Source organism: Heterocephalus glaber, unplaced genomic scaffold (genome assembly GCF_053883595.1).
Source record: "Heterocephalus glaber isolate CG9 unplaced genomic scaffold, H.glaber_assembly_v1.0 deba00000594, whole genome shotgun sequence".
Classification (NCBI taxonomy): domain Eukaryota; kingdom Metazoa; phylum Chordata; class Mammalia; order Rodentia; family Bathyergidae; genus Heterocephalus; species Heterocephalus glaber.
Genome location: NW_028258151.1, coordinates 7,928,376 through 7,945,188, shown reverse-complemented (window position 1 = coordinate 7,945,188; position 16,813 = coordinate 7,928,376). Strand labels below are relative to the sequence as shown.

Sequence of the window (16,813 nt, the reverse complement as noted above, 5' to 3'; positions counted from 1 at the left end):
GGGCAGATTGAGAAGGCAGTTGAGCTTTCAGAAATACCAATTTTTTTTAATGGAAAGTATGTTATGGAGTGCACACCATGGTACATTCAGCTATTGTATGCCTGGGACACTGTTCTCCTTCCCAAAGGGCATGCAGTCCTTCAGCCACATGGCTGCAGAAGAGGACCCCACCCTTGGCCACACCCCACAGGCCCACAGTGTGGAAGGTGGAGTAGAAGGATAAGCAGGTGCAAAGCATGAAAAACAGCAGCAACAATAAACTGTGTGAGGGGGCATCACAGGGGCGTGGCTTCGAAAAAATACATTGTTTTTGGAAAAACTCAAAGTAGCACAAAGAATACTTATCAAAATTTCATATACACGTTTTAAGTGTTGATTTTTATATTTCTATTTTTATTATTTTATCCAGTATCCAAGAGTTTTAACCAATACACTTCATGTACCAAAATAGTTATATCATTATATATAGAGTTATATCTCTGGGTTACTATCAGTAACCCTGAAACTTAGAATAACAGAATCTCACTTTTAAAAAAGACTTGAAGCTGGGCATGGGTATGCATGCCTGAATCCCAGTACACTAGGAGATCATAAAGTCCAGCGCAGCCCAGGCAACTTAGTGACTTAGAGAGACCCTGCCTCAAAATATAAAACAAGAGGTAGGGGAGGCAGGGGGAGAGGGAGAAGGAGAAGAAGCCAGGGAGGCATGGAGGGACTTGAGAGATTTTCTACTGCAACTCCTACATTTTCCAGATAAGCAGCCTAGAAGGTAAAGAAAACTGCAAGGTACTTTATAAATAACAGCTGTAGAAATTATTTTGCATTACAATCTTCAAGCTAGCAGTCCTCAAACAACATCACATCATCTCTACTTCCAACACAAATTTAGAAATAGTGGCTAGAATCATATGCCCATTTGTTCCAGAAATGTTAGCAGTTAGTTAATCCTTACCAGAGTTTGGATTAAATTCATCAACCAGAGCATGGGTTGCTATTTTAGGAGGTGATGTTTTTGTGGCTGTAGTCCAATCCTGGGCATCCTTGTCATCGTGTGACAGATGAGATTCAGCAGGTTTGCTTGAGTCTCCCAGTTTGTGACACAGCATTTGGTTTCTGGTCCTCTCTGTTGCAATAGGGGAAAATATTAAAATATGTTGCCACAATTTTCAATTGTCTTTTAATACAATATGGAGAGGGAACTGGGGGCAAGGCCAAGTGGCAGAACACTTACCTAACACCTACCAGGTGCTGCTCAGGCCTGGCACCCGAAAGAGAGAGAGAGAGAGAGAGAGAGAGAGAGAGAGAGAGAGAGAGAGAGAGAGAGGAACATTTAAGAAAGTGTTGTGTTCCTAGGTAATCACAAGTCAAAGGAGGGGCAGTGAGAGTGGTCCACATAGCCAAGTCCCAAACCCAGGAAAAAGTCCACCTGTTCTTTATTGTCACCATGTGCTGCAATCCTCCTGCCTCTACACTGGGACATCACAGCTCCTACCGCTGACTCTGCTGTCCTTTGAGTTAATGCCCAGATTTAGCACTGATTCAGACCTGCTGTGGCCCAGCTGGAATTCCAGCGCATGCCAAAAAAACTGAGTGTACCTCTCTCTTGTGCTCTGCCCCCAAATTCCAGTAAAGACCTCTGCAGTCCTCTTACCTCAGAAGTGTGATTCTCTTCATACTGTCTTGTTCTTCTGCTTCATTCTCTTTTTTCCCCCATTACAATCATCCTAGTTCTCACCTACCTTAAATTCTGAATATTTTGATTCTTTATTTATATATATTCAAATCATAACCTTGTACTTGTCATTTTTATGTCACTTACATGGCAGTAAATTTCATTTCATTGTTCTTTTGCTTCTCCCAAAGGGGGGAAAAAAAGTATTTAAGGGGGAAAAACCAACTAGAGATTGTCATTGACCACACCATTTCTGACAGAGCAAAGTAGTTAGTTACCCTTTGATGTGGATGCGTTCATTTCTCCTGCTTGAGTGGAGCAGAGGTGTGATTTGGTAACTTTCTTTCTTGTCCTTCTTAATTTACTGATCCTGCTGACTTCAACCTCACTACCTCCATCTTTTGTTGTGTCCTGTAAAAATAAGCGAGCAAAAATCCAAATAGCATTCCATGCAAACAATTAGGAGGTAAAAAACATGACATTGGATAGCTAGATTTTCAAATGAGTATAGGAGACTTTTTATAAGGAGATAAATTTCCTCACCACTTCATCCGTTTGAATATCACAGGCTGGATTTTTCTGACATAGAAAATGTCATTAAGCAAATAAGACCCTGTCTTACTACTCAGCATTTCTCTATTTTTCACTTTGAATTTTTTATATTATTTGTTCCTAAATAATCTCGTTAAACCCATCTCACCTGAAAAGCTTATTATGTATTTTAGGATCTCTAATCTTTGCAACCAAAAGTATCAGCAACCAAAGAATTGTATTCTTTTCTCTCTTTTCACTCATTCTCCCTCATACTTCTTGCATAGACATTTACTTTGATTCAAAAAAGTACTTTCATTCCCAAAGTGTTATTTTGTGATTGGTTTTAAATGGGTAAAACAAATATTATACCCAAACTAATTTATAACTTGGGAAATTTTAAAGAAATACATTTAAAGCAAAACATTCTAACTTTAGCCATCTCCTTAAGGTCACTGACAGATATTCCAGCAGGAAACCAGGCTGTGGGGTGGAACTCGAAGGGGTAGCCTGGATGTCTCCTGGCCATGGAAGAATCACCTGTAGTCCTGTACACAAGAAAACTGTCACTAGGAAAAATTGTTTTTAAGTCAACACTGTGTTTTTAAAGCTTTTTGCATTCCTCTCATTGTTCCTTGAGGGGAGGGGATAGTGCCAGGGTCGGGGTCACAAACTATATTCTAAATTATCTGAGCTATTGTCTTTTCCAAGAGCAGCTTCTGAGCAATTCCTTGTCTGGGGGCAGGCTACACACATATGCCCAGGCTGGTGACCAGGGAAGAGCTGTACCATTTTTCCATAAAATCAATTCAGCTTTCGAAAACTAAAAGAGAAAAAAAAAAAGGATTTTCATGTTTCTCTGCTTGTGTGTAATTGTGACACATTGTTCTTCTCATTCCTATATTAACATGGATATGTTTCATGGAACAAGGCCTGCTTTGTAATTTGGACCTTCACTTATTACGTGATTGTGGCCTCATTTACTCCAGATAATCTTACATTTGGATTTTATGGTGCTTACTATGTGATAGAGTAATACATTTTCCCCTATAGCTTTAGGATTATATTCAAATATTTGCATAAATTTCCCCAGCACATTTTTAATAGAATTTGACAGCAATATAAAGTCTTATTGTACATATTCCCATTTCTAAAACTGTATTGCCAGAAATATATATTACACAATTTTATTTTTGTTAAATATTTATATATATATATATATATATATATATATGATCTTTTAAAGAAATCTTGTTTGTAAAATATGTAAGAATCAAAGGAACCAGAGCACACTAACATTTTTAGTAGTTTGGCCTCTTGGGGTTGCCCCCATTTGTAGACTGGAGAACTTAGAAGAGATAAACCTTAAGATCCAGCTTCAAACTCCAGCCATCAAATGAGTAAACAACTGAAGGCTGAGGTGCTGACAAGCCAGCAGGTGCGCTTCCAGACACACACTCCTCCCCCTCCCCCTCCCCTTCCCCTCCCCCTCCCCCTCCCCCTCCCCCTCCCCCATCTAATCTCCACTTTGGAAATGAGAAAGGTGAGGCTCAGAGTAACTCATCCAAGGCCACAATGTACATAAAAGATGCAGTTTCCATGAAGGTCTGATTTTCAAAACCTCATTCTGTCTCCAAAGCCCCAAGCCCAGATAAAGTTCATTTTAAAAGCATTCATCTGCTTCATATAAATGACACCAAAAGAGAACATTTCTTAAGACAAAAACAAAGACAGTTTACCTAGACACTAACCTGAGAATTTCACCATTATGAGCCCAAAACCAGAGTTTGCAATACACGCCTCCTATTTGATATAAGTATTTTTTAAAGGGAGGCTTTTTGTTCTAAATGAAAAATTCATTTCCTTCTAGCCTTTGATTTTCTTTTATATACTAGGGTGATCAGACTATAGTCATTATAATAAGTAAAACAGGTTTACTGTATTGCTGCTTTATTCCATCTACAAAAAAATGTTTTGTCTCTTGAATGTGTCAGTCAAACTTAGGTACAATGGGAATGGCATTTCAGTAAAAATGCTACTAACCAAGATTCATAAGGTTTGAGTTCTAACTCTGCCTTTTCCATGAAGTATCAAGTTCTTCTTGACCCTTGATAGTCTCATCTATAAATAAATGTAATCACACTTAGCAAATATATTAATATTTTTAAATTATTTCCATAGCCAAGAAATATTTCATATCTCATTTAAAACTTGTAGCCAGGCTGGAGAAATAGTTTTTACCAATATTTTTGCTGAAGTAGAAATAGGCCTACAGGTTTTAAATAATTTGTTCTAGGTCATTATGACTGCCAAAGAAGAATGGAAATTCAAGCCTAAGTCATTTATTTAGGGTGCCAGTTAACATAAACAGAATTCCATTTATATCATATAATGTCCACATAAGTCACGCAATTTGTTTGACTTCATCAATTAATACTCTTTCTCAATTATATATTTTAAATATATAAGGAAGTATATGAGTTAGAACCATCTTCCCTCATGTCACCAACTATATCAGTCCAAAGAGGGAGGGTATAACCTACTGTGGATAAGGCAAAGTCAAAGACATAAAAATAAATAAAACATCATGTGCAAAAAAACTTATAAACTAGAATGAGCAATCAAATGTTTTCATGGAATTTTTAAATTTTCATGATATAGAGAAAGGGATATGTTTAGGGCATCCTAAGCAGACCCAAACAGCAGGCAGACAACAGAGCCCTGGCGGCCTGCTGGGAACCACGGAATCCCAGACTTCCACCCTGGAAGGAGCCAAGAATTCCAGAAATGTGAAATTTCATTGGAAATCCATGATTATTCAAGTGTTGACAACCAATTTAAAATAAAACATAGGGAGAATTTTAAAGACTCAATTAAGAAATGGGCATCTGAAAAATGAATACACATTTCTCAGATGAAGAAGTAAGTACAAATGGCCAATAAATACTTGAAAAAATGTTCACCATCACTGGCCATTCAAGAGATGCAGATGAAAACAACACTGAGATTCCATCTCACTCCAGAAGGAATGGCTGGTATCAAGAAATCAACCAATAACAAATACTGGTGAAACTGCAGGGGTGTGGGGCAGGAGGGACACCCCTTCTACATTGTTGGTGGGAATGTAAATTGGTATAGCCACTATGGAATCAGTATGGAGATTCTCAAAAAACTAAAATTAGAGGTTCCATTTGAGGCAGCTATTCTCCTTCTGGGTATCTTGCTGAGTTAAATATACCATACCACAGTGATGTATGCATACTCATGTTCATAGCAACACAACTGGTAATAGTTAAATGGTGAAAACAGCCTATGTGTCCATCAGCAGATGGACATGTATGACCATCAGCGGATGAATGGATTAAAAATGTGAAGTTCTACTCTGCCATAAAGAAGGACAAACTGGAGTCATCTGTAGGAAAATGGGTGCACTTTGAGAGCACAATGTTAAGTGACATACACCGGAGACACGAGCTTAATATCACATGGTTTCTCTTATATGTGAAACCCCATATATATATAAAGTGCAAAATAAAAGACAATAGGGGAAAAAATGCAATCGTCATATACTGCCAACATGTACTAAAAAAAAAATTAAAAATTTTTAAATAAAATAAAACACGGGGAGAAGAGAACAGAAATTTTCCCACACAACCAGGCCTCGGCCTGAGCACTGTTCTGAATGGGCAGCAGCTATGTCCACGGTAACTTCCCGTTCTCCCCGCCCTGTGGTGTCTAGTGAGATACTTAAAAGTAAGTGGGGTTAAAATATTTAGCATTAGTAAAGCTAGCAAAGGAATAAACACTATCACATCTACTGTGTATCAGTCCTCTTCTAAAGGCTTTCATGGATTAATCAATTTCAAAACAACCCCTTGAAATAAATGTTACCATGTCTGTTTTAGAGATGAGGAAAACCAAGACAAAGAGACTAGTGCAAAATCTCATACCTAGTGGCGACAGAATCTGAATCCAGCCAGATGGCCCCAGAGCCCTGTGGGCCGAGCACGTGAGCCACCCCAGGGACACTGGGAAAGGCTGCTGCCCACTGCGCATGCGCACCAAAAACCAAATGCCCCTGGGCCGCCAGCCTCAGCGGCTAGGGCAATGGAGAAACGGCGGCCAGGCGGGACCCTGGAGCGGTCTGCGGTCTGTGTGGCTCTGTGTGTCTGCCCTCTGTGGAAGGGGAGGAAAGGCTCTTGTCCTGGTTCAGCCTCAGTCTGCTTACCCAACCGTTGCGGGGCCCAGTCAGAGCCGACAGGAGAGCCTTGCGCTTAGGCCGCACCGCGCTGTCGCGGCCAGTCCAGCTCCTTCCAGGCCTCGCTGCACCTGCAGGACGCCAGGCTGCCCACCGCCCAGGGGCCTGTCCCGAGCCCTGAGCCTCCCTCCGAGACAGTGAGCCAGTGAGTACGCCCATCTCTTTGAGGGGTTCTCTGTGGTCTCGGGTCTCGGGCACAGCGGGGTAAAGCCAGCGCTACACACAACCCGAGTTCTCAGGAGGGCAGTAGGACCGGCACGGTCTCGGTCTTGTTTGGCCCCTACCACAATGCTGTCGTTAGCTGTCTTGTTTTCTTTTTTATTGCTGTTGTTTGCAATACATCATAATTTCATTCATCTTGGCACATATGTATATTGCATATTAATCGTTTTTATTCCGCTTCCCCTCCTTTCCTCCCCCTCTCCTAATTCCCTTCCCATACAGTAATGCTGTAATCCAACAGGTGGAATATTTTATAAATTGAGGTCTTTAGATAGCAGGACAACTAAAAAGCCAAGCTTAAAACAAAGGGGAACATTTGAGGTGAGTATAGAAAGTGTGAAATAAGTCAAGTTGGAAGAACCGTGAATATAAGCACAAATAAATAATTTTATGTTGATCAGATGACAAAAATATGCAAATCTGCTTCGTGTTCAGTTAGACAACCTCAAAATTCTCTCACAACCAGTTGGTTTGATCTCTTTTGATATTTCCATCCTAGCAGTTTTTCTCACTTCAGAAATGTGCTACCGTTCCATCCAATGGCTCTTTTGCCTCACACAGTGGAGCAGCCATAAAGAATATTTCCTGATACATTTTCATAATTCACATTTTCTCATCATAGTGTTTCTTTTGAAATTTGTTTATATGACTTAATATAAGTCCGTCATTTTGCATTTCAATGCTCGCTTGATCAAATTAATTAAGAGCCCTAACCTAAAGGAATTCTGTCAAGCATTAAGCTTGCACTCTAATTTGACCTAATAAGTTTCCTTTCAATGTAGTAATACGTGTTATTCAGATTCTAAATATCACTGCTTTTATTCATTTACTTTTAATTTTCTCTAACAGTTGCTTTTTTAATGTCTATATTTTAAAACCCTTTGTTTTGACCTCTGTATTATAGCTGTAGTTTAAGGTATAATTATTAATGCATTTACCAAACATGCTAATTTTGTTCATAATGGGAGTGCATGAAAAAATAAACAAGTGAAAAGAGTGTCATCAAGTTTTAACCTGTTAGAAATAATGGAAAATGGGATCAATAATAGTAAATTTATAAGCCTTTGGTAAAGAGGAAAGATTATACTTTCAGCTACTTTAGTGTATTATTCAAAGAAAAAGGGAGGAAAATGTATTGAAAATATTTAGAGAAGAACTGTTTGAAAGAGCACATCACAAACTTCAACTAATCTAAGAAATAGCCATGCCATCAGCCTGGTATTCCTACCTCTGGCAACTTGGTCTAACAAAGCAAAGCATGTAAAGTCGTGAATGTCTAGCCACCTTAGTTACAACAGTGAAAACTTGAAATCAGCCTAGAGTAAAGGAGGAATAGTTAAATACATTGTAGTGATTCTTTTCAGTGGGTTCACCACCTTAAAATAAGTGTTCCTGTTTCCCACCTACTGTCATGTGGCCTGCCACAACCTTTTCCTGTTTCCCAGTGTCCTGTTAGCATTTCTTACCCTACACACTACTGCCATGACACTTCTCTGTATCGAAAACTTGGCATTGTTATTTCCCTGCTAAGGCTATCTTCACAATTCTTCATCATCTTTACGAAAACTCAGATTAGTATTCCAAGAGGCCCTGCATAATCGAGCCTGCCCAATTCTTCCCAGCCTCTACCTACAGTCATTTTTGCACACAAACTTTATCTCCATCTACCAAGACTAGTTCTATCATTCCTGGGGTCACGTTTTCATCTGACTCCTACTGATCAGTCATCTGGCATGCCACAGTGAGATTGTTATCTACTCTTCCCATCACAACTAAATATTAACTGCAGGGTGGTTTGCTAGAGCTGCCACAAAGATGATTAATATTCTTATTCAGGGAGAAGAGGGTGCAAAGGTTAATGTTTAGACTTTCTTCCTTTTTAAATACTTGCTTTCATTGACAAGTGGAAACTGTATGTGTTTGTCATGTACAACACGATGTTTTGATACATATCTACGCTGAATAATGGTTAAATTAGGCCCTTTAACACACATTCATTTTCTTTTGTGGTGAGACTGAAAATCTACTCTCTGAGCAATTTTTAAGTGTACAATTATTTTGATTGATTGTAGCCAGTATGATGTACAATAGATCTCTTGAACTTATTTCTCCTAACTGAAATTTGGGAAATTTTTTAAATAATTAATTTTATTGGTACACTTTTGATGTACATAATGCTCACCTTCATCATAGGAAATTCTAACTGAAATTTTGTATCCTTCAACCGACATCTCCCAAATCTCTTTATCCTCCACCTTGTAGTAGCCACAATTTTACTCTCCCCTTCTCTTAGTCCAGCCTTTTACTCTCCATATATAAGTGAAATCATGTTGTATTAGTCTTCCTAGACCCAGCTGCTGTCACTTAACCAAATGTTTCCCAAGTTTGTCTGTGTTGTCACAAATGATAAACTTTTCTTCCTTTACAAGGCTAAATAATATCCCATTGTGTACATGTACCACATTTTCTTTGTTTTTTAAATTTATTTATTCCAGTGTTGAGAATTGAACCTAGAGTCTCTCACATGCCAGGCAAGAGCTCTGCTATGGAGCTACATGCCCAGCCCTGTACCACATTTTCTTTATCCATGATCCATCAGTGAACATTTAGGTAGATGCCATATCATGGTTATTGTGAATAATACTGAACAAACATAGCAGCGCAGATGTCTTTTTGACATACTGATTTCCTATCTTCAAATATATACCCAACAGTAGGACTGCTATATTATATAGTAATTCCATTTTTAATAAATGGTTTTCTTCAGTGAAAGTAGCTTTCTTAATAAATTTTGTGACTTGTTCAAATAACTCAAAATTATTCTCTTCTTCATTATAATTGATAAAACTGTATCATTTCCCTTTAAAGTTCTCCCCTTGTGCTTTGTTAAATAACTTTCATTATCACTGAAGTAGCTTTCTTCCATCTACATACTCATTTCTCCAAATCAAAAGGCCATGATTAACTTAGCCCAGGCATTGTGATTTCTTAAGTACCAAGAATGTATTTAGTGCTCCTTACATAATTAAGAACCACTGAAGCTAGGTAAAGATACTACACACAGAGAAACTACTTACGTTTCTTCCACCCAATTGGGCAATCTAGGGTAGAGATTACAATACATTAGTCTGAACCAAGATAATGACTGTGTGGATCAGAAAACACATGTATACTTCAAACCATATTTGGGAGGTAGATTTGACCATTTGGTTATTGGATATAGGAAGTGAAGGAAACAAAGATCAAAGATGACAGGTTTCTGACCTGGAAGCCCAGAAAGAAGAAGAAACTGGAGAGGGAAGAGGCTGGGTTCCATTTTGGGCATATGGAGTGGATAGGGACTGCATCATCTGGAGGCTTCTGAAAGACAAAATGGAAGGAAAAAGCACACAACCCTGGCAGTAGCTGGAATCACTGAGGAAAAGTAGGTAAATAAGAGGGCTTAGATAAAACTGAGAACCCCATTTAACAGGTAAACTCAGGAATCCCAGGAAGTAGTCAGAATAAATGACAGAATGTGAAAGGTAAAGCTGCAACTAAGTGGATTCACTTACAACAAGTGATTAAAAACTGCACCAACAGAAAGGAGCAAAAGGAAGCAAAGAAGGAAGGGATGATGGAGACAATGCCACAGGAGGGGGCCACAGAGCTTCCAGAGAAGTGCACACTCCCTTTAGGTAGCAAGGGTTTACACATGTCTAAATGCTTAATGAAAGGGATCCACGATGATTGTATTGAAGAGAGGAAGAAAGGATAAAGTGAGGACCTAAAAGGAAAGAAAGGATGGCAACTAGAGTTAAAGAGATTAATAAATCTTCCTATAAGGCAAAGGAAAGAGGACAGAATGTTAGAAAGTGAAGTTTCCTGGACTACATGCTTGTATCCCCTACAATTCATATGCTAAACCCGTAAGTCCCAACGGGATAATATTAGGGGTTAGTCCTTTGGGGATGATTATGTCATGAGGGTGGAGACATCAGTGCAGGAAGCATGGTTTTATAAGAAGAGACAGGAGGAGGTGGTGACTGCTGCCTGCCGTGAAAGAATGAGAACATGCTCATCTGCAAACCAGGAAGCAGATCTTCACCAGACACCAGATGGACCAACACCTTGGCCTTGAAGTCTTCAGCTTCCCGAACAGTGAAAAATAAATGGCCTGTGGCAATTTGTTGTGGCTGTTCCAACTAACTAATGCAAGGCAGAGGAGGAAGTGGTGAAAATGCAGAATAGGAGAATGAGAAGGAGAAAAAGGAAAGAAAAAGAGAGAGAATTTCTAACATTTAATGGTTGTTTTTCAGATGAGATAAATGAGCCTCAGAAATACTAAGTTCAGCCGGTTGTGGTGCTGCATACCTAGTATCTTAGCATCCAGGAAGCTAGGGCAGGAGGATTGCAACTTTAAGGCCAGCCTCCATTACACAGCAATATCAGGAAGGGAAGGAGGGAAGGAGAGAAAAAAAAATTAAGTTCAATCAGTAAATGAGTGGCAGAATCTGAATTTAAATTTAATTGTAAACTTTAGATCTCCTATCCATTAAGGTAGATAGTTGTGGACCTTCTGACTTTCTCTTTAAGGGAGAAGGTGTTCAGATGGAGTAGGGATATCAGAGACTAACAGTTTAAGGAGAATGCAAGTGATTTGACAGATATAGCACAGAATGAGACAATTGACTCAGGAAACAGAAATGTGGTGGGCACAGAAAGAATTAGAGATTTTAAAGTTGCTGCGGCACCAACCTGCATGGATGAATTTCCTCCTACAAAGCTCAGCTGGAGATGTGAAAAGACAGAGCTTTAAGGTTTTATGCAGGCACAGACTCGGAAGGATCATGCCAAAATAAGTTTAAGATACTAGCAAGAGAGAGGCCAAAATAATGGTGTAGGGAATCCAAGAGAGATGGGACAGGAAGTGGAAAGAAGGGCTGGCAGGAAGGAAGGGAAAGAGGGACTGGGCCTTCCTGAAAGGTGATATTTGAGTGTATCCTTGTGTCTAACATTCAGACCAGCATAAAGTAGGGGCTGAGTAAATATTTTGTAATGAATGAATGAATGGCACTGAGGCTGCCATGTTGAAGTAAGGGCTCAGATCTTTCCCTCGTGAAGGGTTCTAACCAAGACTTCTTTGGATATTCAGCAGGTCCTGATGGCAACCCAGTAGTCAATGTTATCAAAAATGACTTTGGATATAATAATAATACAAGAATTCTTACAAAGTTTTCTCTACAAGGGCTTAGAGAAAAAGAACCTCATTCTGGTAAAAATCTGTCCCATGAAGAATCTTTTCCTTTGAGCTATGTATCTCACCTTTTGTTTTCTTTACTCTATCCTCAATTCCATACCTTTCCCAAAGATTATAATTATGCTCCCTAAGATATGGAAAAAAATATTATTTCTCATGCATATTATTATAATAAATATTATAATTATTACATTATTATAAAATATATATTGTTTATTATAATAAATGTATTATAATAAATATTATTTCTGTAGCATAGCTAACCATGGTATTTCCAAAGAATCTCCTTAAACATTAAGAAACAAAAAAAAATAAAATTCAGACACACTAAAAATAATGAAACTTACCAAAAATATACTTTCAACAGTCCTGGTAATAACTAAGTTTTTAAAGCCTATCTATTCCCATTTCACTGAGGACTCTGCCCTTCTCCTTTTGAGGTATCTGTTTTACCAGCACTGCACAAATGACCTGCAATTGCAACTTATTTGAAAACTTGGAGCACTCTTTTTTTCTGTTCCTATAAATGATTCACTGCTTCAACCAAGCTATTTCTGCAAAATCATTTCAGTCTTACATTAGATAGTGCCTGTGACTATCATGGATAAAATCCCAGAGGACCACCATTTTCTAATTTATAGGAAATTGTTTTTTTAGGGAGATATTTTCCCAGTAAGGTAACTGAGGCTCTGACAGGTGCAAAGAGTTCCATAGCCTCACCCTGGAATGTGCAGCACACTGAAATCCAATGTGGCTTAAATTCTTCTTTTACTTCTTCATACTATTTACAAACTCTATAACCAACAAAATACTGAAAACTAAAATTACTACCTTTCAAGCAGGAAATTCCTCACTTTTTAAACTTCACATTTCAAAGAAGAGATCAATAGCATCTGTGTCCCTTGAAGTAAAACAAAATGCAGGAAGAAAATTCAGATAAATGATTTGGAAGTTACAGAGAATCAGAATTGTACTTAACATAAGGGGATCTACGTGAGATGGGCTGTTTGTAAAACTATTCACGTTCTCATCCCCAAGCACATTTGTGCAGGGATTAGGTGCCCTCATGTCAGAAGAAACCTGGGTAATTTCCAGTTCTACCACCGGCTTTGAACTTTTCAGTCCTTGCCACATCTGCAGTAAAATAACCTACATTCAAGTTGGCAGATATCCACATCCACTCAGATAATTCAGAGAAACTGTCATCATTAAGAGCTGTGGTGTGGCTGCTCCCATGAAGATCTGCGGCTCTCATGTTCATTCCCAACAAGCTGGCAAGCCAGTGACAGCAGAACCTCAGGGGGAGAGCAAAAGCAGGACCAGGAAATGCCACCAGAGGAAAGTATCTAGCCAATGATTTCAGAAAAGGAAACAATAATTTAATAAAAATCAACACCATGTGATTTTATAATATGATGCTAGATAATACAGCAAGGTACAATAATAAAGCAAGCACAAAGTTTGATCAATTGTCTGGGCTTGGTACTAATAGTGGTTTTACCTGGTATTTTCATTAGTGATTGGAAAATTTTCCAAAGAAATTGAGATTTTATAGGAAACAATTATATGTCTGTGTGGATGAAATCAGAGTACTTTGGGAAGGTTTTGTGATGGACAAAGTAAGACAAATATGTTTCAAAAGTAAGAAAAAACATGTAGAAAACATTTAAATATACAGGTAGTACATAATACATATTCACGATAATGGGCTTTGTAATACAGTGTGAAAAAGATCTAAGAACACTACAAAAGAGTCAGTGAAGATATTAACTAATGGAATGATGCAAACAAAAACCCTAGGCCTCATCAATAGGAATATTTTAAGTATGACAGGAGGTATTCCATTCTGTAAAAAAATGTATAATATACATATAACTAGAGTATTAAATATAGTTCTTATCATTATACCATAGGAAAGCTTTAACAGGCTAGAAATAAGTAGATATGCAAGTTTATATAAATGTATACCACACATAATTATTGTCATTGTTATCATAGGCAAATAAATTTCTGTTATGCAAAGAAAAATGTGTAAAACTCTTTAAGACTATAAAAATGAAACCTTGGAGAATCTATTAGTGGTCAGTTTATACAAATATAAAGTATATATCATGAATGACTCCTTTTTAGTTAGTGTTGCCTGCATTCTAAACAACGACCTAATTAGTTTAACCTCTGCAAAATCTCTTCTGATTGGTATTATTAGCGTTCCAGTGAGATACAGGGAAGTTCAGTATTCTGTTCCATGTTACAAAGCTGGTAAATAGTAGATCCAAGATCAAAACACAGACATTAGCATTTCCTGAGGGTGTGCACTTAATCATGCACATGAAACATGCAGCTAGCTGTTAACATCAAGATTTCTTAGAGAACCACTTAAATGGAAACTAGGTAGGTTTTAGATAAATAAAAATAAGTATAAAATAAACTAGAAACCTTGAAAACAGAAAGCAAAACTTCTAAATCCCAAGAAACAAAACACATTGAAAATGTAAAAATAGAGTCAGGAAGTCTCTGTAGAGTCACAGACAGTGGCATAACACAGGGAACGCAGGGGTGTCGCAGGGGTGAACCTCTTGACTTTGGAGCCCACTTTGCAGAAGATGGGGAACCCCCCCGCAAGGCTGCCCTAGTAAAAAAAAGGCACACAGCAGAGCAGGGGGACTCTCTGGTCTCACCCTCTGAGGGTCTGGTTGTTCTGAAATGTGGAAACATCAGTCCTGCCCATCCACTTCCGCTGGTGTCTTCTGTGTGCAGAAATAAGCATCTGCAGATCATAGGACCATTCTCACCACTCAGTGTCACCTGGATCAACACCACACACAAGGCTCTTGGTACATGGATTTTAATTACTATGATTTCATTTCACAACTTCACACACCCATAAGATCTACTTAGGGAAATAAAGATGTGTTTTTGATCTGTTTTTTGCTCACTGCTGCTAAAAATTTGGCTGAATGTATGACTTTACCACACCTTTGGAGCGGAATCTCTGAAGCATTCTCTAGAGAGGCACCAAACCTGAGATCAGTAGCTGTTTATTTTACTGAAGCTTCTGATGCAGAATTGTGTTTGGAGCTAAGGGCATGACCATCCTGAGGGTTTTCTTCACACAATCTGCCCTTTGGACCCCATGGAGGCTTTGTTCAGTTGCTGTGTTTTGCCGTCAACATCTTGCTGCTTTTGCTCAGGTTAGCCAAGCACCTGGTGTGGAGCAATTACTGTCCTCTTTCAGACATTAGTTATCTGGAAAAGGAATGTCATACTCCATCTCTCCCCCTCCACCGATTGCCTTCTTCCCCTGAGATTATAAATCTATCCAAGAGACCATGAGGCCAGTTATTCAGTGGAGACTTGGGTCCAGTGGCGTGCCTGGGCTTGCCTTTATTACATCTATTATCAGTTATCAAGAGCTTTTCCCAAAAGATAGAGTGTCTCTTACTGTGAAAATTGTGTACTTTAAAATCATACCACTGGTTTTTCTATTCTCCTAATCATGAACACTCAATTCTTGGTCCAGAGTGGTCCTGAGGTGAGGATGGCTTTTAAGGATTTTCACAGAAGCTAGATCACCTGGAATCCTGGGCAAAAATAATGAGTACTGGGGAGGAAAAAAGTTCTTCTGTAGACAGATGTAGCAAATAAAACTGGATCCAAGGATAAGTTTAATAGTAGAAATCAAAAGCTCAAAAAGCTAATAATCACACTAATAGCATTCATATTTTTTCTCTAAGCCATCATTTGTAGCTATAAATTTGATTTGCTTTCAGATAAGTGTGCTCTCATTCATAGAAGTGTCCATCATCGATGCCCATGACAATAATATGGCATCATAGGATAAGCCACACCTGGTCTTCAGTGAGTCCCTTCTTCATGCAGCCTTGTCCAGTTTCCATGTGGACAGTGTATTCAATTCTCATCTCATCCCAAAGCACACTGCTTCTATTTATTGTCTTATTCCTCCTTAGATTGTATTATTTTCTCCATCAGATGGACAGGGAATGGAGGTCAGGTCTACGTCACGTACAGGCCACTGACTGGCCACCTCACCTCACGTACAGTAGGTTTCCCTCTCGCATTCTTAACTTCATCTAAAGAAAATCCATTTCCTCCCAGACTTAACTACAGCTTTGCCTCCAAGCCCACACTCAGCCTTTCAGAATAGTCCATTAGAAACACAAGAGTAGAAGTTGGTTACACACACATGAAGAACTGCTAAGAAATGCCACATGTTGACAGTTGATTATTTTAATACATTCCAAACCCAATGAATAGATATTAGTGTTTAATATCCTGCATATTTCAAATGTAATCTGACAACAGGTTTTCACCATTAGTCACTGAGCTTGGAGATTTTTATTAGACTAAAAAGTTTTGAGAAAAGCAAAGATTATGCTCTCAATAACAACCAAATAGGAATAAAAATATTGTAGCATACTCATGCTTCTGAAACCCAGTACCTAATGAAGTTTTTTGTGATTATTCAAACTCAGCAATCTCTCTTGGATGAAAATTCTGAACTGATTAGTTTTGTCATATTTATAAACTCACTGTACAGTAGAGAGTTGCTTCACAAACTCCTCCAAAGCAGACATATAAGAAATATAATTATGCTTCCCTTTTTTCCTACTGATACACAAATACTTGATATAGAATAATAAAAAGCTTTGCTGTCAGTATTTTGGTAAATAATATTTTAATTATTACCTTCAAACCTCCTCCAGAAGGTCCCCTTCCTTCTCCATCATTCATCTCAAGACTTTTTAAAGTCAGCTTTGGAAACCGCAACATCTCCAAGTACTCCTTGCAACATGTATTTATATGTATGTCGCCACAAAGACACCAGATGACGAATTCCAGTGAGGCTTTTTCCAGGAAGAACTAGCAGGTA

The 16,813-nt window shown here is 38.5% G+C and overlaps 1 protein-coding gene across 1 annotated transcript in view; it reads right to left on the bottom strand.

The window, feature by feature from the left end:
• The window catches only part of Lgsn (lengsin, lens protein with glutamine synthetase domain), a 214,042-nt gene that overhangs the window by 25,668 nt on the left and 171,561 nt on the right, over positions 1 to 16,813 (bottom strand). Inside the window, 3 exon segments of the mRNA XM_021259409.2 lie at positions 953 to 1,123; positions 1,951 to 2,083; positions 16,630 to 16,803. Coding sequence (XP_021115068.2) covers positions 953 to 1,123; positions 1,951 to 2,083; positions 16,630 to 16,713 — 388 coding nt within the window. The 5' untranslated portion in view covers positions 16,714 to 16,803.